We start from the raw sequence: 26,909 nt of genomic DNA on the forward strand, positions 1-26,909 counted from the left end.
ACGGTATGATTTGGCAATCTTTATATCCACAGTACAGCGTAACCATGCACAAAAACCGAGTGAGGCGGTATTTACAGAGTGAAATTGCACTTAACACAGGAACCGGGGGGAAAGTAAAGGAAAGGAACTTCTCTTCCGGGTTGCATAAAGGCCCAGTGCTGGTTATAGCCTACAAAGCCTGATGGACAACACTGCTGTTCGGTGTCTGACCTGTGTAAAGTTAACTGTTAGCTATTGAAAGAGTGAAGCCCTGGAGATACTGCATTAATCACCATTCATTATCAAGAGTCTGCAAGTCAAAGGAATACAACTTCAGCCCTGATTCACTGTGTTTTACCTTAAGGACAGTCAGTCTTCACCTGTAATTGATTGATTTTTCTCTTCTTACTTCAATTTCAGCCCCTAGCTTTAATACTGGGTCTTATTTGTTTTCTGAAGGAAAAAGGCCTCCCTAACTGACTGAGTCACTTCATAAGGATCTTCTTTATGCTACAGAGTCTAGAACCTCTAAGCAAGGCCTTCCTTTATGCTTGGAAAGGAAACAATAACAAGCACAGGTAAGACTCATCCACTGCCAGTCCCCAAGACAGATAACATCCATAACTTCTGGAACAGTACAGCATGCAGGAATCAAAGCGTAAGGAAACAAAAATACCTTCTGTACATCCTTCCCACCCTGCTGCATCCTGTTCACACACGAATACCCTGTTACCAGCCTTTCCATGTACTGGGGGATCATTGCAGGTGATCTAACAGAACAGCCTGTAAAGAAACCCAAACAAGGGGGATGTTTAGGATGCAGCAGTGCTTCTGACCTCCTAGAGATGTTGAGAAGGGATCATAGTGCCTTGATGGTCTCCAGAGCACACACAAAAAGTAGCAAACAGTTACTTATCAACTGGATTTTTACATTGATGCAAGTGTAGAGCTCCAAACCTTCCTATGAACCAAGCTTTCTTGGCCTGTACAGGCTATTGACAAACTCCTGGTGGAGACTTTAGCTCGCTTAAGTCTGTAAACATCTGATTCAAGAGGAAGATAAGCATTTAGATTGAGGCTAGTCTACCCAATGAACTTAATTTTACCAGTTACCTGTTTGTGTGCTCACCACCAAACCACTTTATGGGTGCACCAAACAGCCCTACAGCAAAAGGCTTTCCACAACACACAGCAGAGCTCAAAACCACCCAGCCCCCATGGCATGAACAGCACAGGCTCAAAATCCACCTGCTCTGAGGGATGTTTGGTCAATGCACAATAAAGTTGTACAAGGGCTCTTCAACATCTGTATAATTTAATGGCACTTGAGCCCTAAGACATGGGCCTTTTGCTTGGACTCCGAGGCAATTTAGAGTCTCCCACAAAGCCAAAGACTGAAGAAAATCCTTGAGACAAGGAAGTGACTAAACAGCTTCTCAGCTTCTTACAGGACACCAGGTTGATTTAGAAACTTCATGTTAAGAATAGGATTTGCAGAGTAAACCCATTCATACACACCCTCAACTAAGTTGCCTTTAACAGCATGATTCTTCCTCACACTATTTCAACTCATTTAATAAAGAGTTTTGTTCAAAAATTAAGGAGCTCAGCTCCATTAGTGTCCACCTGCTCTTGAACGAAGTATTTTCAGTATCTCTGAACTTTCCACTCTGATGGGGTGCTTATCTGTCAGCCCTGCACATCTCATTTTGGTCTAGAACCACCAAAAAGAAGATGCCCCAGTTCCCACTGGCTGCATCTTCTCTCAGCAGGAGTCTATTAAAGTGTTAAAAGGTGCATCCTGAACTGGGACCCCTCTAGGACAGAGTCTAAAGAGGAATACTTATCCTCACTCAATGGGAAGAGGCTGCAAGCAGGAACCCCTTCACCTTGAAGGTATCCTCTATAAACAAAGGTGAAAATTGGAAGTGCTTAGGCACCATGTCCACCTTTGCTATGAGCTACAGCCCTCTGGATGCAGACAGTACAAAATTAAAGTCATTGGTCTGGAAGTCTTAGAAAAGAAAAACCATCAGAGTTAACCGCCCTTAGTTTTATTACACAACCAGACAGAACAGTTGAGACTGGAATGTCAGATTTCCCCTTTAAGAACAATTCACTTTCCTATTTGCTTTGTATCAGAAAAGAAAAATTAACTCACTAATATGCATCAAGTGAGGTACAGTCTCAGAATACAAAGCAAAAATTCACTGCAAATTGCTTCAGAGAACAGCAGATGGTCTCCACCTCTTCCTTTAGATAGTTTCACCCAATATTTGTCTCATCATATAACATTCAGCATGTACCAGAGGGGATGCCAAGTGTGTAAGAGCTAGTGAAGGATGAAAAGCCATCACAGAAGATGTTCACAAGCTAGCAAGAGACTGACTACACCACGCTGTGTTAACATTCTTCCCATTCAGCAAAACAAAGTACTGTAGTAGTTAGCCCTGCTGATGACAAATCCCTTCCATCAGGTGAAGTACAATCATTTGAGAGTTACAGTCAGTAAAACTGAGTGAGAGGAAAACAACAGCTTAGTAGTTATTATGTGAAGTCTTAATATTACATATTTTAGTAGAGGTCAAGAAGATTATGCGCAAGGTCAATAGTGAAAGGTCACGAAGAGAAAGTTCAAGATGGTTCTGCAGAAGGCTTACAAAATGTATTATCATGTTCCTCTACAACAACCAAACCCCTTACAAGTGCAGGTCTATAGGTGACATGAACATATTGCTTCACTCACTCAAACAGGGTAGGAGAGATCTAGAGAAAAAAGCAGCATGCAAAAGAAACAAACAAAAACCAACCCTGGAACTACAGAAGCTCCTGCTTTCCAACACTGACCTACAGTACAAAATAAGCTACTTGTACAGGTTGCAAAAGGTTTCTGAAATCAAGATGCTGGCACTTACTGTACAATAACGTGAACTGATTAACAGAAGCCGTGAATAAATATTGAGCCACATCAGAGAGCCTGCACACACAGCACAGGCATTCAGGGTGGCAGAGAAAGCAATGCAGACATACTTCATTGTTCCCAAATAAAACAAGAAGAGAGGAAGATTCCCCAAGCAGGAAACTGTAAGCTCCACAGCCAGACAAACTGTATTAGGGGTAATTACATATAAAGTAATGTTATTTTCAGAGTTCTTATGTGTGTGCAGAGACTAAAAACCTCGCTGTGAGACTTGAACAGGACAGAAACAGAGCATTTGGTAGGTAGGACAGCTATTTTAATTTCTCCCCCATGTTTACAGAAACACAACACTGGGAGGGAAAAACCTTGTCACCTACATGTAGTTATTTCTTCAACTGTTATAGTCAAGTCCCCATGGTTTCTCTCCCGAAAAACCCTCAAAAACCTTTGAGGAGAGTGTTTCATGGGATAATATCCAGCAGCAGATGTTCCAACACAAACATGTCTATCAGATCAGTGCCTACATTTCAAGCCCAAAAGTCACCACATGGAAGGGGAGTTCAGAGGCAGGGGGATGTTAGCCCTACGATTAAAGCTCTAAGATGAAAGGGAGGGGGATGGGACTTGGGAATGGGATAAAGGAGGGAAGAGGGAGTCACTGAATCACAGGAGATAAGAAGTGCACACAAGTTTCTAAATGAAGCACAGACGAATTTGGCGGGCACAGGAGTCATCTACAGGAGGTCACAGATTCTGACAGCACTGGAGTTTGTTGGATTTCTGTCCGTCGGTGGTTGGTGGGACACTGATGTCCACAACGTTGTTTCCAGGAGACTCGTCGTGCGCAGAGCGGTCTGCAATCTGCTTCTGCGAAACAATGCGGTAGATCTCTGCAATGAGAACACACTGCTAAGAGCACAGAAGGATGTGGCCTTCCAACACAGCACACGTCAGAGCAAGCTGTCAGAGGTGATGCAAGAACCCAAGAACAAGGAAGATTTTAACTTGAGAGCTGTGAAAGGGAATCTAGTTTCAGCAGATGTGGTATGTAACATCTGGCTGGCTTTCCAGCTCTGTAATGGACACGTCAGCTTTGTCTGGAAAAGTTATTAAGACAAGATTCCTTACTGCCTTCCACCACAGTGCTTTGTATCATGTTCTTGTTCGATGACTCCATGAACATGGGTATTATTAAAAAGCTTTTTAAATTAGAAAGGAGCAGGAATCATGGAATGCTTTGGGTTGGAAGGGACCTTAAAGCTCATCCAGCTCCAACCCCTGCCACAGGCAGGGACACCTTCCACTGGAGCAGGTTGCTCCAATCCCAGTCCAACAGCTCCACATCCCTCTTGTGCTGTAGCCCCAGAGCTGGATCAAGACTGCAGGGGGGGGTCTCTGCAGGGCACGGCTCCTCCCTCGACCTGCTGCTCATGCTCTGGGGATCAGCCCAGCAGACGGGGGGCGTTCTGGATCACGAGGAGAATCCTCATTTCTAAAGCAGGGAATCATTTCTAATTCAAAAACAAGGCAGCACAATTAAGACACCCCAATCAACAGGATGCAGAACGTCATTGTGCAGCAGTGGTAACAGGGCTCCATTTCACACTTTAGCTTCTGGCAAGCTGCTGCTACTACCAATGACAGCAGTGCCTCCCTGCAACAAATCTGTTCTCCCACCTATGACAGTAAAAAGCCACATGGTCCCATAAAGCTCCATACTGATCCAAAAATGCTTTTCCCGAGAGATGAATTTGACTCAAACTAATCTATGCCTAAAAGCACAAAGCTGTGACCACCAAAGAGAGACTGCCAGGGTCAAGGCCTTCAGAAACAAACCATTTCAAGTGCAGGTAGTAGAAATAACTTCAGCTGAAAACTTTTTAATATATGTATTTCACTGACTACAGTCCTTGCTCCAACTTCCCTCTATTGTGAAACAGGAAAAGGGCAAGGACCTCCCTGGAAATCTGTGGTAAATATTATGGTCACATTCATGCAGCCACAGCCTCAAAACAGAAACACCCAAAGTCTTTAGTGAGGATTCAAGATCATGGGGAACTATGTGGGGTTTGTTGATGTGTTTATTAAGAGGTGGACGTATTTACAATGTTTAAAATAGAAACCTTTAACCAAAGCTGATCTCATTCCCTTGGCTACTACCTGCCGCTTTTTTTGCTGGTTTGGGGTTTCTTTAGTTTTGGTGAGTTGTTTGGGTTCCCACCCCAGCCTTTAGTGATCCCTCAAACTGGTGGCCAGTGAGGAAGCTCCTGTCCTGCTGCTCCCACCCTCCTCCCTCCTCCAAGTCCCTCCATGGTTGCCCTCAGCTCACTGCTTTACACAGCACATTTTCCCAGGTTTCTTCTCCTCACGTAGAAGGATGATTCTCCCCCAGGTAATCACTTTAGGAATGGCCTTTTCAGGACTACATAGTCTCACTAGCCACATCCCCACTGTACCTGAGCTGGTCAATCTCAACACTTTTGGGAGCCCAGGAGACAGTGTGTTGAGTTCAGTTTATTTGCTTATTTTACTGGCCTAGAACTCAGCTATGGTAAGGAATAGACAGGAACTGGATCTTGCCAACTGCTCCTGTTCACAGTATGGATCTTAAAGAGCTTTTAAAAAAAACAGAACATACTGACAAATTACACAGCACTTCCCCTCTCAGAATTCCAGACTGGTTTGGGTTGGAAGGAACCTTAAATCTCCTCCAGTTCCAACCCCTGCCACAGGCAGGGACACCTTCCACTAGAGCAGGTTGCTCCAAGCCCCCGTGTCCAACCTGGCCTTGAACACTGACAGGGATGGGGCAGCCACAGCTTCTCTGGGCACCCTGTGCCAGCGCCTCAGCACCCTCACAGGGAAGAGCTTCTGCCTAAGAGCTCATCTCATTCTCCCCTCTGGAAAGTTAAAGACATTCCCCTTGGCCTGTCCCTGCAGGCCCTTGTCCAAAGCCCCTTTCCATGTTTCCTGCAGCCCCTTTAGGCACTGGAGCTGCTCTCAGGTCTCCCCTTCAGGAGCCTTCTCTTCTCCAGGCTGACCCAGCCCAGCTCTCTCAGCCTGGCTCCAGAGTAGAGCTGCTCCAGCCCTCGCAGCATCTTCATGGCTATCAGGAGACTAGAAACCTCCAGGTTCTTGAGCAGAAAGCAATGTGTGGGGTGGGAGGCAGAACAGAAAGCTAAGGTTGGAAGGCTTGCAAACTAGCCATCATTCCTAACACTTCCCAAATATTCTAGGTAACTACAAAACATGCCCGTGAAGAAGATCCACTACCTCTCAAGGTCCTCCAAAAAAACAAAACCATACCTGTAAGGATGTTCTTGAAGGCTTCTTCTACATTTGTTGAATCCAGAGCAGAAGTTTCAATAAAAGATAAGTTATTTTTCTCTGTAATAGATAACAAGTGGTTCAATTAAGAATTGTACTATCACTTCATTTCACATTTACTTTGAGGTTTTCACCTTAATTTATAGGCCAAACCAGATGGGGCAGAGTCTTTTTTGTTTTCCTGTTACATTGTGAACTTGGTGCACCCATTATTTAGCTGCTGGTGTTTCAGCAGTGTCCCTTTGACTGCTTGTGAGAACACTGTTCTCACCACAGCCCTTGTTCATAGAATTATAGTATAGTTAGGGTTGGAAAGGGCCTTAAGGTCATCTAGTTCCAACTTCAGAACACATTTAAGCAAACTATAGCGATATTCCTAGAAGGATTTTAAAGGCTATACATTTAAATTCCATCTCCAAGCTTGACAGCCACACAAAATTAAGCTGAATGTCCCATGTGTGGCCTGTACAGGCTCTGCAGGATAAAGAAGAGAGTAAAGTAATGCAGTGGCAGCAGCTCACAAAACCCACTTGATTTCTCCCAAGAAAGACTTGGGAATCTGGAATCTTGAAGATTACCAGTCCCAAGTCTGATAAATGAAACTAGATGACACTACACTCTGACGACATCAGTGCTCTGGAGCAGAAACTCCACCACCTACGAGAAGGTTCAGTATTCATTTGCTGCTGTCCGCACTGATCTGTACCTCAGCAGAACCAGCCCTCTAGGAAGGAAGGGAGGAAGGAAGGACATTTTAGGTTGTGATATTTTGTATTTCTGTTGTGACATTTTCCCTTCTCAATGTTGCTCACTGTGTCCAGCCCTGCTAGAGGAAGTGTTTCATCTTCAGCTATCAGGCAGCTCAAGGACAGTTTCAATCACGTGTACTACCACTAGATTGAAAAAAAGAAACAAAAACCAAACCCACAAACCCAACCAACCACACACACCGTTTCATAAACCAAGAGATTTTCACTTTAAAGGCAATCTTAAAAGCCTTTTTTAGGGTCAAAAATAAACCTGAGGTGAACGATCAGTCCTGGCCAACAGCTTGCACCAACATCATCACCTTCAGAAAGCACAAACCCAGCAACACTGTCAACAAACCTGCAAAAGCCCGGGCCTCATCCGTGGGCACAGCTCTCAGGTGGCGGAGGTCACTCTTGTTCCCCACCAGCATGATGACAATGTTGTTGTCTGCATGATCTCTAAGCTCCTTTAGCCAGCGCTCCACATTCTCATAGGTGAGATGTTTGGCAATGTCATAGACAAGAAGAGCCCCAACAGCACCACGATAATATCTGAAACCATAAGGTACAGCCCTTTAGAGTTCTGCCTGAGTTCCACCAACAAACCTGGTGGTTTGTTATCTGGTGCTTTTATCTTGGTGACTACAGGTTGGGTGCATTTCAACTCAAGCCAAGGGCTCAGGACAGCACAAGCCAGTCAGTACCAGCAATCCTGTAACAGCCATATCTCTCTTCCATGCAATCCCACCACTTCCCTGCTCCTCCAGCACCTGGCTACCATGTCACTGAACTGATTTGGGACACCAAGTCAGCAGAAAACATTCCCTTTCTACTGCTGGTTGGTGTTGTGCTGGCTCAGCAAGCTCAACTGGCCCAGCCATGTGTCAAGCAAGAGCTTGTGCCAGCACAGAGGAGAGGCAGGAGCACAGGACTAAAGATGAACTGCTTCTCATTAGTGGAACCAGTCTCGGGAGCAGTTTTTGTGCTTTTCCAGCAGTAAGAAAAAGTTGAGGGTCACAAACCAGAAAATACATTTGAAAAACACACTAACAAGATGCAATTTGAAATCACTTACATCTGCTTCTGCATTCCTTTGTTTTGCATTCCTTCCCTAGAGGAGCCCTTTGGGCTCCATGCTCTTGTACTCTTCTCCCATTTATTCTGCATTACCCTGTTTCATCCCCATGAGAAAGTTCCACTTACCTTGAGGTTAACACAAATGGCTCAGTCTGTGCATGATTCAGAAACAAGTCAGTCCCTTTTAAAACTAATATACATCTGTAACACTAGATACCAATTCACTGGTTAGAACATGCCCTGGATAACCAGGCATGTCAATAGGGTTCTCTCCCCCCAGATATACTTCTGCCTATTACCTGCATGAAATAGCTATAACCCAGAGGTTACATCTTAAGACACTGGTTAGATTAACAAGGTGCTGTGCATAAAAGCTTCTCAGCACCACTGTTCTAATCAGGTATGTGCTTAATGCTACAGTCAGTAGTACTACAGTTCCCTTTCTTACTGGTTATTCAGCCTGCACTCTTGGACCTAATTTTCAGGGCTGTGACTAATTCCAAGTTACTGAGGTTTCAGGGGAGTTTGTGGCTCCAGACTGTTCTAAAAATGCCTTCAGTCTCAAGATTGAGGGGGCAATGGAGACCAGAAGCCACCATTCCTACACTACAGCTTGATGCCAAACAGTATCCAGCTTCAGCATGGGGAATGAGTGCCATTTCTGATGGAAGATAACACATCCAGGGCAGGTAAAAAACCCACATCACAAGGCTCAGAACAGACCATCCCACCCTTCTGATTTAAGTGGTCATTTTTTTCTAATATACCACTAGAATCTAAAAATTAGTTTCATTATATTAATCAAAGAACACAAAAGCATTTCCTATCTTATGACTTGGATCTACATCGAAGTCTGTCACAATGATTTTGTCATGTGTCCCAAATGGGTTTCATTAATTCTCTACCCATAAGTTTTTCTGCACCAGCTCTGCTAGAACTCTGCCCTCAGCCTGAGCACAGCCCTGGTACTCACGCTGAGGTAATGGCACGGTATCGTTCTTGTCCTGCAGTATCCCAGATCTGGGCTTTTATCGTCTTCCCATCCACCTGGATGCTCCTGGTGGCAAATTCCACCCCAATGGTGCTCTTACTCTCCAGGTTGAACTCATTGCGTGTGAAACGGGACAGGAGATTACTCTTCCCAACTCCAGAGTCTCCAATCAAAACAACTGAAAGAAAAGACAGTATTTTAGATAGTAATTCTTCATCCCAGCATTTACACACTGCAGTGGAGCAGGACCCAGAGGAGTTGCAAGCTAGATAAACATTGGAGAAAGTTACACCACCTTTTACTACTCACAGCTTGCTTCCCAAGCCCCTAAAGCCCCATGTTAACACTAAATCAAGAACACAGCAACAGGCTGACAAAAGCCTGTGTACAATATAAACCTACTCTAGTTTAAAAAAAATAAAAAGCCACAGTAAGTGGAATGAAACAATTCTTTGCAGACCTTTTTGGGGCCATACAGGGTGTTTTATTTCAATAATTCATAAATAGGTTTACCACAAAAAGGGGAAAACAGGAGACACTTGATCCTACAAACAGGATACAAAGCAAAGCAGAACCTGTGCCAGCAAAACAAGCTCTAGGAGGTTGCAGGAGAAGGAAAAGATGAGCTCAAAATCTCTTCCTCCACACGAGGTGTTGCCATGTTAACAGAGGAACGGTAGTGCAGGGAGATCTCTAGCACACAAACCCCAGCTTTACTGGAAGGAAAAGATAAAAGGTACATCTTGTAGTAGGAGTTTCCCCCTCCTTCAGGGCTGCAGCTCTGCCATCCTGCTGCTTCACACCCAGCCACGCTGCACCAGGCTCCCCACGAGACCTCATCCTCAACAGCTGCAGAGCCAGGATTTGGCATTCCACGTTCTTTATTTTTGTGTAGGTGCATTAGCTCCGTTTTCTTAAATCCCTGTATTACTGACTAGAGCAAGAAACAACAAAAGGGAAACAGACTAAAAGCAATTAAGCCACCCTCCCTTAGTCACAGCAAATCCTGTGTCACGTATGCCTTTGGGATTCAAACTAACAGCACCCTGGATTGAGCAAAGGCAGTCACTGTCAGGAAGCTTCTTCAACCTCGGGAATATGTCCTACTCCATTTCCAATCTGTTGATCTTCCTCATTCAACAATCTGGTTTTCCTACAGAAAGGGAGACACGGGCAGAAAACGTTCCTGATCCCTCCACAACAGATTACAGATGACTCTTGTCATTCCACACTTCCAGCATGAGCTCACCAGCGTTTTCCCAGGGTTAAGGCTCATACTCATCTCTCAGTGTTATAATAACTTTGCTGCTGAGGCTGTTGTTTCAGGACACAGCCCTGGCAACACCCTGCCAGCACATTCCCAAACTCCTGCTGTAGCTCTGTTACAGCTCCGGAGCTGCGCTGGGAGATGGCTGAAATGCTCCAGACTCCCCCCTCCCCTCATCTGGCCGAGAGCACAGACAGACAATTGTGCTGGCACAGCTGAACAGTCACAGCACAACAGAGGCAGGAACAGGCAGCTGGTGGGTCCCACAGCCACAGGCAGGAACAGGCAGCCACAATGTCCCACCTGGGATAGCTTAAAGCAGCTCCTCACTGCTCTGCCCTCACTGGCAAACAGCAGAATCCAGTTTATAGGGTAAAATCATAGAATCCCAGCCTGGTTTGTGTTGGAAGGGACCTTAAAGCTCCTTAAAGTCCCAACCGCTGCCATGGGCAGGGACACCTTCCACTAGAGCAGTTTGCTCCAAGCCCCTGTGTCCAACCTGGCCTTGAACACTATAAAAAGATTTTAGGAGGAGTTCTAACTCTAGGACTCTGTTAGCTTTATTTTCCAGACCAAGTTTTTAATCACTAATTCCACTGGGTGTTCCAAAGCTCACGCATCTTACACAGTGATCCGCTGCCTTAGGGGAGGCTGTAGCCTACTTCAAACTCCTGACCATGATGAGGAAGAGGTAAGAACATCCACCATACAAGCTAGACCAGCTTGGAAAAACTCTGAAGCTTCAGCTGTTTCCAAAGGGAATTACCTTCTTGTCAATCTGCAGCTGGAGAAAGCACAGCCTCCTCTCCAGGTTCTGGCCACCTCCTATCCTCTGGCATTTTAGAGCCATCAGCTTTGTGCAGCAGCCATACAAATGGCTCTCAGGTCATTAACTCCATCTGTCACAGGAAGAAATTCAGGGGGTCCTGCGCTACTTTAGCTGGTTCCTCTCCTCAGCGGCAATCACCAGGCAAAGCTGCAGGCTCCCCCTTTCCCAGGCTGCTCCAGGTCCTAGCAGAACTTGTGAGAGCATTTTTGAGGAGTTACTGGATGCAGAAGTAACAAAGGAAGGCAGCCAGATCCCAACTCAGTAAGTAACATTCCCTCTTATAGTGGTGCATCCTTAATACTCAACCTTGAGCATCAAACAGGCATTTTCACTGTCAGGAGAAAGAGACAAAGACTGAAAGTGCACAAGAAGACAGAACCCACACACTTTTGTTTTATACAGGAATCAAGCAAGAAGATACCTTCCAGATTCTGGTCCAAGTGATTAGACTTTGATAAAGTTCCTGCATTTGGGAACAGGCCACCAGACAGCACTGCCTGTTCAAATGCACAAGTCTTGACAGAGTAGAAAAGCTCGTCAGAAACGTTAAGTCCTTTAGGTCACCAGGTATTGATGATGGATCTGAATTTGTCATAAGCACAAGATTTGTTAGGCTTAAGCTCTCATCAGAGCACTCTAAAATCCCACAAAGGGAAAAGCAAACTCCCCTTTTCTCTGGGCGTTTTTTCCTTCCTTTCTCAGGAGCCAGCATCAGATTGAAAATAAACCCTGATAACAGCTCCTCTGCTGGAAAGGGACATTCATGTGCACATCACATTGAGTAGCTACAAGGCTTCCAATATTTTAACTCCTAATAAAAAGTCATGAATTCTGTTCCAGATCAAACCCATTCAAAACTCATCAGGAGAAGTTCCTGCTTTTCTTAACCATCCCAGCTACAAACCCGGTTGGAGCAGAGCCTGGAGTCACCGGCTCTGCTTGGACTCCATCACCAAAACACTTCCCCAAGATCCTCACAGCCCCACAGACAAAACCCAGCTTCTCCCAAAGGCTGGCTCAGTCACTTTGTGGTGATGCATACAAGCAGCAGTTCTGACTGTCGGGATGCAGGCAGAGGAAGGGGAAATTGGGAATAAAGATAAACAGGCCCTAGCTTAGCAGAGCAGCTTTGACCATGACCACACTCACATCCCCAGAGGGCCACCAAACCTTAAATTAGTTTTTGCCTACTCTGTGCCAGACCCAATAAGCCAGCTGATGCTGGGCTCTCCCTCTGGAAATGGCTGGTCCTGAAGCAGAAGCTGATGGACACCACGAATGACAGAACACCAGGAACAGTGAGCCAGCTCACACAGAGACTGTTGCTACAAACCCCTTGGCTATTTTCACCCCAGCCAATTGTTTTATAGGCACTATTTTACATGAAAGAGACTAACAATAAATGGGGCCCTCTTCCTTTTAACCTTCGCATAAAGCTGATTAATAGAATCATAGAATGGTTTGGGCTGAAGGGACCTTAAAGCTCATCGAGTTCCAGCCCCCTGCCATGGGCAGGGACACCTTCTACTAGAGCAGGCTGCTCAATCAATGCTAAATCACAGAAGTTCCTGCACAAGCAATTCCAGATCTCCCACTATATTAAAATTAAAGTAAAAATTGTGACTTTAAAGCAACACCGCATTCAACTGCAGCATCCAAAATAATATTACAACGCAAGGATGCAAACTTCCGACACAAATGCAACTGTAAAAGCTAAAAACCAGGGTCCCAACTAGATTTCCTTTGGAAACAGGGGGGAGTGCTCAAATCTTAAATTTAACAAAAGTAATCATTCCCAGACGTCTTCATTGCTATTTCTACCTTTGACACTACACAAACCAGATAGAAGACAGTTCAGAAGCCATGTACATTGCTAAGAAAGGGCTAAACCAGAAGCCAATCAAACCCCTGGGCATGATTTTTCTCCATGACATCAATTCTCCTTGATATTTAATCCCATTACTAGCTGGGACAGGAGGAAAAGAAGGGGAAGACAGTCCTACAGCAGAGATGTCACCCCACTTGGTCCCATTTATATGCCTCAATTCTTGCCTAGTCCCAAAAAGCCAATAAGGAAGGAAAATATGAGGAAGGTTTGTTCATTTCCCAAAACAAAGCCACACCACAACCCCTACCCAAAAGATACACAGAAAAGGACAATTCCCTCACCCCCCATTTTTCATTAAGAGCTACAAACTATGCCAAGCTCCTCTGCAGCAGCAACACAGCAGGATGGGTCCTGACCAAATAGCTTTAGGTGAAGTTTCTCTCCAGACAGAATTCAAAATGCATTTCCAAGGTGACTGCAGTTTTGTCTCATTGACTATTCACAGAAAGAAAGAAAAGAAGTAAAATGCTTAGCCTTTCAAGTTCCTGGCTCTTAAACCACTTGGGAAATAGGTGGTGGATTGACTTCAGAAGGAAACTAGTTTAGCCCCAGACAGCTGAGCACGTTTTTGGAGGTTAGTCTTCTCCTTTACAGACAGAGAAGAAACCAGGGGTGTTTTCCACCCTATCCTGAAGGCTGCAAAGCAAATACACACAACAGGCAAACACATCCAGCCAGGATTTCCAGCAGATGAGCACGAAGCAAACATGGAGGCAAACGTTTGAGCCCCATCCACACCATTGCTCAGGCCTCGAAGGCAGAGATGCGGGACACCGCAGGGAACAGCTCGATCCAGGCACCTTCACACACGCAGGACACTGACCTGCGGCAACCCTTACCCACCAGTGACACTAAACCCACCTGAGCCGGCGCCAGCAGACACCCACGTCCCCACCCAGCCGCTGCACGCAGGTGCTGGGCAACCCAAACGTCCCAGGTTCGGGGACAGAAGCATCAACACCACCCCCTGCAAAGCCCGATCAATGCTGCTCCGCTCCCCGGCCCGTTACCGGCGCCCCGCGGGCACCTGCGAGCCCTCCTCCCTCGGAACCCACGTTTCCTCCGCTCGTCTCGCACCGGGAGCGATCCTGGGGCCACCCCCACCTGCGGCACCCCCGGCCCAGCCCCCGCGGATCCCCACCGCCCGCTGCCAACGCGCAGCCCCGCCGCAGCCCGGCGCCAGGCCCGGGCAGGGCCGCCCCGCGCACAAAGGCCGCGGCGGCCGCCCCGAGCCCGGAGCGGCGAGGCCGGGCGGGCAGCGGTACCTTTGAAGAGGTAGTCGTACTCGTCGTCCCGGGTGCCCATGGCGATGGCGGCGCCGACCCTCTGCTGCCAGGCACCGACCGCGGCCCAGCCGGGAGGGGGGGAGAACGGGGCACCGCGCCCGCCGCCGCCTATCAGCGCCCGCCAGAGCCCGCAGGAGGCGGGCACCGCGCCAGACCCGTCAGCGACCACCAATAGGCAACGGTCGGGTCTCTGAGTGGCGGGTGGAGCCGCCCAATCGCAGAAGGGCAGCAAAGGGAAAGGGAGGGGTTTGAGGTGCCTGAGCCGAGGCGGGGCAAGGGAGGCGGGGCCTGGCTGGGAGAGGCGTGGTTTAAAGGAGTGGGCGTGGCTCGACGGAGGGGCGGGGCCTCGGCGGGTGCGCAGCCCGTGGTGGGGCCAGCCCCGAGCTGGACCAGCCCCGGGGAGAGCCCGGGAACGTCCCCGCATCCCGGGGGCCGTCCCGAGGATGCTGCTCCGTGACCTCCCTCCCGACCTTCTGGCCCGATGGGTGTGATGTGAGGCCGCAGCAAACGCTCGCAGGGAAGACAGCAGCTCCCTCCTGCAACAGCAGCTGCTGCAATTATTGCTCTGACGCGCAAGAAAAGATATCACAGAATCATCATAGAATGATTTGGGATGAAGGGACCTTAGAGCTCCTCCAGCCCCAACCCCTGCCACGGGCAGGGACCCCTTCCACTGGAGCAGCTTGCTCCGAGGCCCTGTGTCCAACCTGGCCTTGGGCACTGCCAGGGATGGGGCAGCCACAGCTTCTCTGGGCACCCTGTGCCAGCGCCTCAGCACCCTCACAGGGAAGAGCTAACGCAGGCAGGACAGCGCACTCCATGCTGCTGAGCTCCTGCAGAAGAGCTGAAGTCACTGGGAGGGGGTGTCAGGGCCTGGGGAGTATTGGCGGGTGGAGAGCTCATCTTGTGTTATTAATTTGCTGTTTCTTGGCTTTGCATCACGTTTCAGATTCCAGAGGGGGTTTGGGTTCTGCTGCTGTATAGGAAAGGGCTGGAGGCCCCACTGCCGGATCTCCCGGCACTTGTTTCTGCCAGTTGGATGCAGGCTGGATGTGGAGGGGGCTCCAGGCAGCAGGTCAGGGCTCTCCAGACTTTGCTGGGCCTCAAACACAGCTGGGTCTGGACACTGTTTCCTGATGCGCAACACCCTCTTTGAATCATGGAATCAAGAAGGTTGGACAAGACCTTGGAGCTCATCCAGTCCAACCGTTACCCAGCACTCTCAAGGCCACCGCTGACCCATGGCACTGAGGCCTTTTCTATACAGTGTGTGAACACTTGCAGGGATGGTGACTGCAGCCCTGCCCTGGGCAGCCTGTTCCAATGCCTGAGCACCCACTGGGGAAGGAGTTGCTCCTCGTCTCCATCTAAACCTGCCCTGGTGCAGCTTGAGGCCATTTGTTCTTGTCCCATCCCTTGTTCCTTGGGAGCAGAGAGGCTGACTCAATGACCTTGATCTTGGTTTAACGACGCTCAGAGAACCCCAGGTCCAAATGAGCTGCAGTTGAATCTTCTGCTGATGAGTCTGAGCTCCACACGCACCACTCCTGAATCACCCCACCAGAGCACAGCCACAGGCTGAACTGAAGGTCCCAAAAAGCCCTCTCCCAGCATGGCCAGACCCCGGAGCCCTCAGCTGGCATCGACACGGCCCGGGATGAGCAGCAGCTGAGGCGAGGTTTAGGAGGGAGGGCTCGGATGCCTGCGTGGACTCTGATGGCCGGGCTGCTGTGAGGCGCAGCCTGTTTTGGGGAGCAGCAGCGCTTGGTAACCCAGGGAAGGGTGGGAATGCCTTGGTCGGCGCTCGGTGCCGTTCCTCTCGCTGTCACTGGAGGGCGCTGCCACATCCTCAATGGGGCTCCCAGATGTTCCAGGCTGCAGTTGGAGGTGATGGAGGAGCTGGAGGGGGGATTTCAAATGGAAACAGGGACCCAGAACTGGCGTCTTCAAGGCCAGGTTGGACACAGGGGCTTGGAGCAAGCTGCTCCAGTGGAAGGGGTCCCTGCCCGTGGCAGGGTTTTGGAACTGGAGGAGCTTTAATGTTTCCTCTTGTCCCTGGGAGCAGAGCGCAGCCCCCTCCTGGCTCCATCCTCCTTTCAGGTCCTTGTAGAAAGTCATAAGATCGCCCCGAGCCTTCTCCTCCCCAAAAACTGGGGAGCACCAAAAACCTCTGCTCATGAATAAACACAGCACAGCTCCCTGCCCAGATTCCATCTGATGCATAAACCCCTCGCTAGTCTCATCACTTCAGCATTAAGAACAAAACACAGTACTCTCGTATCTGCTCCTGCACCCAGGGACCAAACAAGCTTTGAATTAAGCAAATGGAACATTAAAAATGTATTCCTGAAGCCAGGAGTGAAGAGACAGCGCAGGGCTGGGTATAATGGGCTGTTTGTGCAATTGGGCTTGGGGCTATCATTAACCCCAGGTTTGTTCCCAGGGGAGGAGGAGAGGCACAGGAGCTGAGGCCACCTTGAGGTGTTTGTACAGCTGCTGTAGGGGGCTAGAGCGGCCTCGTGTCTCTTTCTACAATAAGCAGTTTCTGTCCCCCTTCCTTGCTGTTTTCTTCAGCTCCAGCACCATGTCTGGGATCATGAGCACAGCTGGAGCTTACCTCCATCATCTTCAAGGCTCTGACTGCATCCCCAGCTCATTCCATTCCTACCTCTGTACCCATCCTCCAGAAGCTGCAGCACGTGCTTTTGGAGGTGCTTGTGCATGCGTATGAACAGGTTAAAGACCACTGCCTTTGGGGGCTTGTCCTGATCAGCTCTGACTTTAACCAGCAGCCTCTGCTCTTACTCAGGGAGTTCACGGCTTTCCAGTCAGCTACAAGAAGGGCCCCGGGGCAAAGGTCTGCCCTCAGGGAGAGCAGCACTGACACTGTGAACTTGCTGCCCCGGGGCCTGGTTCTGGTCTCCTGTTCCCTTGGGAAGTCCACACATTTCAACCAGAATAAAAACTGCTGCTGGGGGCTACGGCAGGGATTTGTCTGGGGAGAGCTCCATAAGGCTGCAGGGGGAAGCTGGGGCCAGAAGGAAGCACAGCTCAGGCTGAACTCCCAGCAAGTGAAGTTTCCTCACACAGCTCCCACCTATCTGCTGGTGGTAAAGTACAGAGCAGAACCATGGAATGGTTTGGGATGAAGGGACCTTAAAGCTCCTCCAGCTCCAACCCCTGCCACAGGCAGGGACCCCTTCCACTGGAGCAGCTTGCTCCAAGCCCCTGTGTCCAACCTGGCCTTGAGCACTGCCAGGGATGGGGCAGCCACAGCTTCTCTGGGCACCCTGTGCCAGCGCCTCAGCACCCTCACAGGGAGGAACTAACACAGGCAGGACAGGTACAGGCTTGTTTTTATTAAAAGACACCTTCAGAAAAGATATTTTAGTACAAAAAAAACCAAGTTTAAAATACACAAACTACTCTGTTGGGTCGTTCCAGCATGAACATTCATAAATTACACATTACTATTAACACTGCATTTAAATATGGAAACAAATTAGAGAACAGGAAAACCATCGACAAGATCCAACATCCTACAAATGCCTATTTACAATATTTAGCAGCTAGGAGCTCTAGCATCATAGTCAATATGACTTCAATAGGATGGGATGCTTGGGAAGCCCCAAGACGGCATCTTGTTGCCCACGTGTCCCCAGACACCCACCCCAAAGGCGGAGGTGACAGCAGGGTACGTACCCAACAAGGTGGTGCAGTTCTTGCAGAGAAAGCCTGCTCTCCTCTGGCCTTTGAGAGCAAGTTTTGGGGCATGCATGTGGGATACTGCAAAGTACGGGGAGGCAGCTCCCCAGGCTTCAGCGGGGTTACAGCCCACAGCAAGGCTGGTTCTGCCCAGGGACCATCACTGCTTCATACCTGGGCTGTCCTAGTGCTTGCCCTAACCCCCTCCAGCGGTAAGGCAGGCCTCAGGCAGAGCTTAAGACTCAGCCGTGCAGGATCCCACCCACCCTCTCATGGAGCTGGAAGCAGATTCCCAGCTAATTCCAGCACAGCCAGAACTGTAGTTTCCAGGCTGTGGGGACCAGGGAAGCCTGCGGCCCCGTTCTGCACAGCATGTCCCTCAGCCCTCCCACCAAACCCCATCTCCTCAGAGGGCTGAAGTCACCAGAGCAGGGGCTGCACAAATGGAGCTGCCCAGGGCTCCCTGCCCCAAGGACCAGAGAGGGATGGAGGCTCTGGGGGCTTGCACAGGAGGGCGCACAGGACATCACTTGGGAGCAACAATGACAGGACACAGCAAGGCTCCATCCCCAGTGCTTGGGTCCAGGGTAGCGACTCACTTGGTGTGCTCCCCTTTCCCCCCAGCCCCAGCTCATGAAACCCAGCACAGAAGTGTTCGGACGGGGCAGACAGCACCGGGCAGCTCGCCACAGCAGGTTGGAAGGATCTCTGTGCATCTCTGGAGGTCGATCTCCCTGCCGGTGCCTCCTCTTCTGCTTTGGGAGCTCCCATCCCGGGCTCTCAGCGACACGGAGCTGTTTCACTTCCAGCCAGGAGCTGGGTTGTGCCACCGAAGGGCTGTTAACCAAGAGGAACCCTCCTCAGGGGCCTTCCCTGGGGAGGATGGGGCAGTTTGCTGTAAACACCAAGTGATGGAGCTCAGGTCTGCTCTGCGGAGAAGGTCAAAAGTCTCAAGTGGCAGCTTCAGGGCTCTGCTTCCAGCGCCGCGGGCTGGATTTTCATGGTGGTTGACTTCAGCGGGTAGTACCGGCCCTTCCATGTCTTCCAGAAGATTCCCTGCTTGCGCTCGTGCCTCTGGCGCGGGATGGAGCGGAAATACTTCCCGTTGAGGTTGGCGTGGCCACACGTGCTGAACCACCAGCCCCCTACCAAGGCAAGGCAGAGGCAGGTTTAACCCACAGCACTTCCAGGCAGAAACAAACCCAGCCTCAAGGCAGCTGCTGTTCTCCAGGCCTTTGGGACCCTACGAGACCACACCTGAGGAGTCCCATGCATTGGGAAACCTTTGCACAGGCCCTATAGGACTTCAGGATGTGTCTGGAAACCCCTGCAGCCCTTTCCTGCATGCGGAACCCCCTCAAGCCCTTTGGCAGCCCCATCTCAGGCCTGGGACCGGCTCCTATTTGCTTGAAAGGTTTCCAAGCAAGGTGACAACCAGGAAAACTGCTACAGAGAAGATGCCTGAGGCAGGAACCGAATCCCGAACCCATCCTGGCTTCAGCCTCCCTCCCGGCTCCCTGCACAGCCCCAGGGATGCAGCTTTCCCAGGGTCAACACCAAAGGGGTCTGGAGCTGCAGGCTCCCGTCCCTCTCCTGGCCACCACCGGGCAGCGGAAGGCTGAAGGGAAGGTGCCCCCCTGGGGAGGAAGAGCTCGCACTGACCTGAGAGGTGCTTGGCGCAGTTTGTGTCAGCTTTGAGGTCATGGTCCCGATCCCGCGTGGAGAACGGCAGCTGCCTGAAGTCCCCGATGGCGTTTTCCAGCTCTCCAGAGAGGGGTCCCAGCAGGCTCAGTGTGTAGGCTGTGCTCTCGCCACCCAGGCTGAACACAAACTGAATCGCCTGGGAATTTCCCTCCCAGTCTTCCAGCTCGATCAGGAGATTGAATCTTCCCTCTTGGACGAGGCGATGCATCTTCTCCAGGCCCAGCCAGAACTCACCTGAACCAAGACACACTGCAGTGGGTATGGGGACACAAACATGCCATGCAGGCACGGGAACAGGCTCCAAAGACAAAGAGGGACAAGGCAGGACCCTGCGCCACTTGAATCACTGTCTGGTCCCTGCAGGACAAGACAGGAAGGCCAAGGACTCTTGGTCTGCAAGCAGTGGTACCATGTTCTGGCACACAGAGATCTTCAGGGGCCATCACGGGGCAATAATTCATGCCAAGATATCACTTATCCCACACTAAGATAGACACCATCATCCACCTACCACGAAGGTCTCCAAAGCCATTCTTGTAGGCATCCCAAAGCTGGTCAAAGTCCACAGAGCCGTCTGTGCGCCTCTGGATCACAGTCCAGCCACCTTCTGCAGCAGGGAGAACACGGTCACTGGGGTTCCCCTTTACGAGGCCATCACGGGAAGGGCTGTGGGGCACGTGCACTGCTTTACCTGTGGTCATGTCACAGTAGACCTTGAAGGGCTGGGACCCTGCGGGCTGCACTTGGAAAACGCCGCTGCTCTGCTGCCCAGCCAGGAAGAGCTGGTGGCAATCCTGCGGGAGCCCTGCGGGGAAGGAAACAGCCACTGAGGAGAGGGTGGCCCCGAGCCCTGCTTCCTCAGCAGATTGCTCCTGCCACGGCCCCGGCACTTGCAGCCCTGGCCCCCAGCCCAGCAGCTGTGCACAGCGGTGGCCGCGGCTCCGGACACGCGCCACCGGCTGCAGCATCTTCCAGCTCCGTGACCCTGCATCTCCCCATTCATTCATCCATCCGAACGCAGCTCCTCGGGCTGCAGCCAAGGAAGAAGCCAGGCACGGGGCCAGGCTGGGGTGACCCAGGCTGGAGAGCGCAGCTTCCCAAGGAAGCTCCCAGCTCCCTCTGCAGCTGGGAGCATCCCCTCCGGGGTGAAGCTGTCCCCACGGGGCTCAGCAGCTGAGCCCTGGCTCGGGAAGGGGCCGGTGCGCGCAGCACCCAGGGACCACGGTGGCCCCAGCAGCCGTCCCACTGGGCAAGCTGCCACCGGCAGGCGCGGGGCCAGGCTGGGCTGACCCTTGTCTGCCCAAGGCACCTCGACCGGGGCAGAGATGGGCTGGGGGGACCTTGGCGAGCCCCAGCTCAGTGCACCCAGTGCATTGCCCGCGGTGAGGCTGCCCCGAGCTCGTCCCCCTCCATCCGCACACAGCGGGCGGGCTCCCACCTCTCCTCCTGCCCCTGCCCCTGCGGGACTTTGCCCGGGGCCGCCAGCACAGCATCGTTTCAACAGCGCTGATAAAGTCCATCCAGGAACTGGGGAAGGGATGGGGAAGGGGGGGTGAAACCTGTTACAAAACCCGAGTCAAAAGGCCACGGGAGGATGAGCAGAGCTCCAGCCCCGGGGCTGCGGTGCAGTCAAGGGGCTCTTTGTCAGCCAGGACAGGTGCCCCCCTCACCCCCAGACAAAGGGGCCCTGTTCTCCCCATGCGAGGGTGGGATGGATTTGGGTGGCTCCACAGCTGCTGCCACCACGACCCCAGGACAGGCGGGTGAGGAAGCCCAGAGACAAGCCCCGGCTGTGCTGGAGAGCTGCTGCCCCCAGAGCCCCACCATGGGGTCCCCCCTTTGCTGTGTCTGCCCCCAGGGTCAGGGCTGGAACCAGGACTGGGGAGCAGCAGCTTGAAGAGGAGCCTCCCCCACTGCTGTGGGGCTTCACATTGAGCTGTGAAGGGCAGGAGCCAGATGCATCCCTGTGGGGCACTGCCCCTTGCTCAGTCTTCACTCAGTCTGACCACCCACAGGGCCCCAGTGCTTTGCTGGGATGAAGAGTGGAGCCACTCAGATCTTCACAGGGTGCCCAGAGAAGCTGTGGCTGCCCCATTCCTGGCAGTGCTCAAGGCCAGGTTGGACACAGGGGCTTGGAGCAAGCTGCTCCAGTGGAAGGGGTCCCTGCCCGTGGCAGGGGTTGGGGCTGGAGGAGCTTTGAGGTCCCTTCCAACGCAACCCAGGCTGGGATTCTAGGAAAGGTCAGCATGGGGGGACCAGCGGACAGCAACGTGACACCCGCCACCACCTTTCACCCATTTCCCCCCTTCTCCCCCCCGACCACCCCAGTGAACTTTCCTCTCCTTGGCACCGGGCCCTCTCCCACCGCCGCAGCCACCAGCGCAGCGGGGCCAGCAGCATCCCCGCGCGATGTCAGCGCTGGACCGGTGCCACAGAGCCCACCCGTGCACCCACAGGACTTGCTTTCTCCCTGGTGGCCAGCACCATGGGGAGGCCAAGTGCATCCCGACAGCTCCCACGCTGTAGGGAAGGGGAAGCCAAAGGAAGCCTGGTGGGAGGAAACCCACAACCCGACCCCATACCCACAGCAGCAGCCTGGAGCGCGGCAGCAGGGAGGTGCTGGAGCCTGCTGAGCTCCTCACCTCCTCTCCCGCTGCATCTCCAGCATCAGCAGGGCAGTGCCCAGGAGAACGCTCCACAGAGCAGCCCCATCCCTGTCTGTGATGTTTCTCCTCAGCCTTGGCCACTCTCCCATCCCTTCCCCTGGAGCACCAGGGACTTTGTAAGCAGCTGAACGAGGTGCAGCTGCTTGACCAGCCTCAGCGCAATCTTGGTTTGAGGAACACGCTCCTTAGCTCCAGTTCGTGTTGCGCATCCCTATGGCACCGGCAGGACAAGCCCTCCTGGCTGCTCGGGACCTTTGCCTTTCCCTCCCCTTTTTACTTAGCCAGGCGAGACACAAGAATCAACAAGGCTCCCAGAGCTGCCCCAGGCATAGCACCCTTGTTACCCAACAGGATCTCCAGGCATGCCAGGTCACAACCTGGGATAAACACCCTGCGTCGCTGATGGCAGGAGCGGGCTTTTCATCGCCTCCCCCTCACCCAACCCATTTATTTTGGAGTTCCAGAGCCATGGGGAGAAGGCTTTGCTGGGCTCTGCCTTTCCCCTACTGGGCCGGCTGCCAGGCAGCACAGGCTCTGCCTGAAGACATGATCCTCTTTCTGCAAGCGATTAAACCTTTCACTCTCCAGGCTGCTCCGAGCCTTCAACTTTCACATGCTTGGCCCTGAGCCATTTCTGGCCTCAAAAAAAAAAACCCAAACTTGAGCTCACTTGGATGCAAATAAAAGGCTCTTTCTCAAAGGGCTGCTGGTGGAGCTCAGTCCTGTTCACCAGCGCCGCGGCTCTGCCTCACAATAGCACAGAGCAGCCACGAGCCTCCCCAGGCAGAGGGCATGGCGCTGGCCCACCACACATCGAGGGCTCCAGGGTTTGCCAGCAAAGCCCCTCGGTTTGCTGATGAGAGGAAGCCAATTTGTCTGCTCTCAGCAGTATCAACATCAGGGGTTAGGCAAGAGAAGGGTGAGTGAGCTCACGGCAGGGAGGAGGGATGCCTGGAGCATTAGGGATGCTCAGGGTCTTCCCATTAGAATCACAAACAACGAGGTGCTGAGCCCTCATAGCACCCCCAGGGGCTGTGGGTCTTCTCCGTGCTGCACCCAGCACCCATCAGCACCAACAGCACAGCCTACATCTGCCACCATTGAGTAGCAAAGGCCCAAACCCATCTCTCCCTGCCCCCCACTTTCAGCCTAACCTGAGAGCTGAGGAGGGGGCTTGGACTAAGCGGCTGGACTGGAGGACTTTTAAAGGTCCCTTCCAACCCAAATGACACCAGGATTCTCTGGCACACTACTGAGGCCAAGCCAGAAAGCAGAGCTGGGGGAAAAACACAGAGGGGAAAGAGCTTTTGAGATGCTGCTGTCACCAAGGGAGCCTTTACATGGGCCCACCACAGGCTGGCCACCCCCACCGACAGAGCACCGGGCGTTCCGAGCCCCATGTCCCATCTCTTTCCTGCCTGCAGCAGTTCTGCAGCTCTTTTGTTCTGCTCACCCAGCTCCCAGGCGCAGCAGTGACAGCTCCCAGCTCCTCACACAACCAACCACGTGTTTTCCCATCGCTGTCCCTGCCTGGGGCAGGATTTCCCCACGCATCTCCTCAGCCCGCCTGGTTTGTGTTTGGCTTGCGCCGGACATCCCCGGACAGCTGCACACGCAGCCAGCACCCTCATTTAGCTGACTTAGCACCAGAGCAGCTGCTCTGGCCAGCAAACCCTGCGGGGACACCGGTTCCTGGCTGGGAGGAGGCTGCAGGACACGGCACAGCTGGGGACACCCGCTCCAATGCGATGCCCTGCGGGAGCTGCTCCAGCCCCTCACTGGCACAGGAGATGCTCCAGATGCAGCATCCGCTCGCCCGCTCAGTGCCAGGAGTGCCCCGTGCCCTCCCCTGCAGCTCAGCACCTTCTGCTAAGGATACCGTGAGCTGAGGCACTTGGCTTTCATGTATGGGCCCTAAATATGAGCCAATACAATGCACAAGGATTCCAATAGCTACAGCAGTGGAAGGTGTCCCTGCCCATGGCAGGGGATTGGGACCAGATGAGCTTTAAGGTCCCTTCCAGCCCAGCCCAGGCTGGGATTCTGTGATCTCTTTCCTCTCACGGCTCCCTCCATCCACAGACAGAGCAGCCGGCCCTGCCTGGTGCGGTTTGTGCAGGTGAACAAAGTTAACCCCAAGGAGCAGCGATCCTCCTCTCCTCCCTGCATCCACACTCCCAACCTCTCAATCCTCTTTAACAGATACCTGCAGCCATGTTTGTCCTCTCCCCACTGCATTCTTAATATCAGGCAGAAAAATTCCTCTTAAATCCTTAAATTCCTGCTGGACTAATACCGATCCAGAAGGCTACGATCCTGCCCATGCTCCAGATCCCCCCCGTCTGGCCCAACTCCCAGGCTCTGGATTTGGGTGCAAATCTCACATCCTGACTCAGGACAGCTGAACCTTTTGTTTTGGAGCGGCAGGTTTGCTCCAGCGCAGAGCAGACACTCACTGTGCAGCAGCACGGGCTCCCTGCTGGTGTTGTGGCTCTGGTTCACGAGGCTGAAGCTCTTCAGGTTTATCTTCCACTTTGGAACCTGTGTTTTGTTGTCCTTCAGGTGGAAGGGGATCAGGAGATTGACCTAAAAAAGCAATGCACAAGTCAGGACAGTTCAATTCCAGCTCATTTTCAACACCGGTGCTCAGGGGAACTCCTCAGCCCAGCCTCTCCCCCGTGACCAGAGCTGGGGCTGAACTTGCCCAGACACCTCAAGGAATAGGACATAGCAGCAGCTGGGCAAAGCCGGGAATTACTGTGGGCTTTCACACCCATGCTAAAGAGTTTGTTCTGCAGATAAACCCAAGGGAGGCTCCGTTCCCACAGCCCAGTTCCTCTACACAGATGCTCTGGAAGCCGCTTGTTTGCTGCTGTGGCACAAGGACCAGGGCCGTGGCCCTTGTAAAGCCCCCAGAGCTGGGGAGCAGCGTCAGAGCTGTCTCTCCTCCCACAGGATCCCAGCAGCGTGTGGGACCAGCCCGGGAGCTCACCTTGCTCTGCAGGCTCTTAATCTGCAGATTCTGCTTGTCCAGCTTGTACTGCTGCTGCTTGATCTTCTGCAGGAGCTCCTCGATCCGCAAGTTCTGAGCATCCATCAGGGACTGCAGGAGGTGGGGGAAGAGCCAGGTTAACCCCCAGCTCTGGGGAGAGCCCGGGGCTCCCAGGGAACCCTCAGCAGGACCCCCCTCGATGGGACTCCCACTTGTGTGTGAGGGGGTCTCCCAGTGCCCCAAGCCCAGCTCCCAGTGCCCCAGGGGAATCGGGCCCCCCCCACGCTCCGGAGGTGCTGCTCCCCACAGCGGCCCCCTTCCAGCCGCTCCCATCGCCCCGGGAAGGGTCCGTTTCCCCACAGAATTCCCGGCTGGAAGCCAAGGACCCCTCCCCGCTTTCCCACCAGGTCGCTGCCGCTGCCCCAGGCGGGTCGGGTCCCCGGTGCCGGTACCGGGGGGCCGATCCCTCTGTTCCGGGGGCGCTGCTCACCTGCAGTGCTCCCAGGTCCCTGGCGCTCTGATTCCCGGCCGGCCTCGCCTGCAGCGCCAGCCGAAGGCGCCCCTCGATCTGCTCCAGCCGCCCCTGGATCTCGGCTTTATCAGCCGCCACCTCCTCCAGGCGCTGCCGCAAAGCCTCGGAGAGGTTGAGGAGCTGCCGGCCGCGGCCCTCCAGCTCCCGCACGCTGTCCCGCAGGCGCTCGCCCTGCTCCTGCGCATCCCGCGCCTGCCGCAGCAGCCGCCCTAGGGAGCTGTTATGGGCGCTCAGGCGGCTGCCGAGCTCCCGCATCTGCCCCTTGGTGCGGTCCACGTGCTCCTTGAGGCCGTGCCCGAGCTGCAGCAGCCCGTGGGCGATCACGTTCACCTCGTCCCAGGACGCGAACTGCGCCCGCCGCTCCTTGCCCGCCGCCCGCCGCTCGGCCCCGGGGCCCGCTCCCGCCGCGGCTCCCAGCAGCAGGAGCAGGAGGAGCTGCAGCACGGACACCCCGATGCGCTCCATGCCCGCCCGCTCCGGTGCGCGCTCCGCCGCCGCGGCCCCGCTTTTATCGCCGCCCGCGCACCGCGGTGGGGAGGGACCCGGCACCGGCCCCTCCCCGCCCGCCCGGCCCCGCCGCTTTGTTCGCCCTCCCCCGGGCAGGGGCCGCTCCTCAAACCCTGCCCGCAGCAGCCCCGGGCTCGGAGATCGGCCCAAGAACCCCCCCGCGCCCCTCGGTCTCCGTCCCCGCCCATCCCCGTCCCCGTCCTCATCCCTACCCCTTCCCCACCCTCATTCCTTCCCTTCCCCGTCCTCATCCCCATCCCCTTTCCCATCCCTATCACCATCCCTATCCCTCGACCAAGGCCCCTCATCCCAGTCTGTCTCCTGTTGGCAGCAAAAAAATCACATTTAAGCATGAGCAGCAGGTCGAGAGAGCGGATTCTCCCCCTCTGCTGTGCTCTGGGGAGATCCCCTCTGCACTCCTGATCCAGCTTGGGACAAGGGATGTAGTGACAGGACAAGCTGGCTGAGCTTTAAGGTCCCTTCAACGCAA

At 52.8% G+C, this 26,909-nt stretch overlaps 3 protein-coding genes and 2 long non-coding RNA genes across 6 annotated transcripts in view; 2 read left to right on the forward strand and 3 right to left on the reverse strand.

Annotated features, from left to right (window-relative positions):
• The window catches only part of RPL36 (ribosomal protein L36), a 148,705-nt gene that overhangs the window by 97,141 nt on the left and 24,655 nt on the right, over positions 1–26,909 (forward strand). The window lies entirely within an intron of this gene.
• RAB11B (RAB11B, member RAS oncogene family) lies at positions 5–14,451 on the reverse strand. Of its 2 annotated transcripts, none has more exons than XM_061467000.1 (5): positions 14,293–14,451; positions 9,026–9,221; positions 7,334–7,527; positions 6,141–6,286; positions 5–563 (listed from the first exon to the last, which is right to left on the reverse strand). In XM_061467000.1, the coding sequence occupies exons 1-5, from the start codon at positions 14,330–14,332 to the stop codon at positions 525–527; spliced, it is 615 nt and encodes a 204-aa protein (XP_061322984.1). In that variant the 5' UTR covers positions 14,333–14,451; the 3' UTR covers positions 5–524. The 2 variants fall into 2 exon arrangements, with proteins under 2 accessions (XP_061322984.1, XP_061322983.1); XM_061466999.1 differs by lacking the exon at positions 5–563 and adding an exon at positions 2,018–3,789 and having other exon boundaries at positions 6,206–6,286.
• On the forward strand, positions 3,812–6,292 carry LOC133276309 (uncharacterized). The gene is made up of 2 exons (XR_009745817.1): positions 3,812–3,943; positions 6,136–6,292. It is a non-coding gene; the product is annotated as an uncharacterized LOC133276309 (long non-coding RNA).
• LOC133276310 (uncharacterized) lies at positions 9,940–13,897 on the reverse strand. The gene is made up of 2 exons (XR_009745818.1): positions 11,077–13,897; positions 9,940–10,196 (listed from the first exon to the last, which is right to left on the reverse strand). It is a non-coding gene; the product is annotated as an uncharacterized LOC133276310 (long non-coding RNA).
• ANGPTL4 (angiopoietin like 4) lies at positions 18,283–26,395 on the reverse strand. The gene is made up of 7 exons (XM_061466967.1): positions 25,871–26,395; positions 25,381–25,491; positions 24,845–24,974; positions 20,414–20,527; positions 20,234–20,329; positions 19,681–19,956; positions 18,283–19,163 (listed from the first exon to the last, which is right to left on the reverse strand). Exons 1-7 carry the CDS (start codon positions 26,375–26,377, stop codon positions 18,982–18,984), a joined length of 1,416 nt encoding a protein of 471 aa, XP_061322951.1. The 5' UTR covers positions 26,378–26,395; the 3' UTR covers positions 18,283–18,981.

Source organism: Pezoporus flaviventris, unplaced genomic scaffold (assembly GCF_033815535.1).
Source record: "Pezoporus flaviventris isolate CSIRO_AGI_PZ_B2104156 unplaced genomic scaffold, CSIRO_AGI_Pfla_v1 ptg000043l, whole genome shotgun sequence".
In the NCBI taxonomy this organism is placed as follows: Eukaryota; Metazoa; Chordata; class Aves; order Psittaciformes; family Psittacidae; genus Pezoporus; species Pezoporus flaviventris.

Bases quoted from the DNA above. Each gene is read 5' to 3' on its own strand.
- RAB11B (XM_061466999.1), bottom strand. From the start codon at position 14,332: ATGGGCACCCGGGACGACGAGTACGACTACCTCTTCAAAG. The intron at 7,528-9,025 runs GTGAGTACCAGG...TTATGGTTTCAG, and splicing joins TACCGTGCCATTACCTCAGC to ATATTATCGTGGTGCTGTTG. The intron at 3,790-6,205 runs GTATGGTTTTGT...TTCTCATTGCAG, and splicing joins CTTCAAGAACATCCTTACAG to AGATCTACCGCATTGTTTCG.
- ANGPTL4 (XM_061466967.1), bottom strand. From the start codon at position 26,377: ATGGAGCGCATCGGGGTGTCCGTGCTGCAGCTCCTCCTGCTCCTGCTG. The intron at 25,492-25,870 runs GTGAGCAGCGCC...CACCTCCTGCAG, and splicing joins GGGACCTGGGAGCACTGCAG to TCCCTGATGGATGCTCAGAA. The intron at 19,957-20,233 runs GTAGGTGGATGA...GTCTTGGTTCAG, and splicing joins TGGCTTTGGAGACCTTCGTG to GTGAGTTCTGGCTGGGCCTG.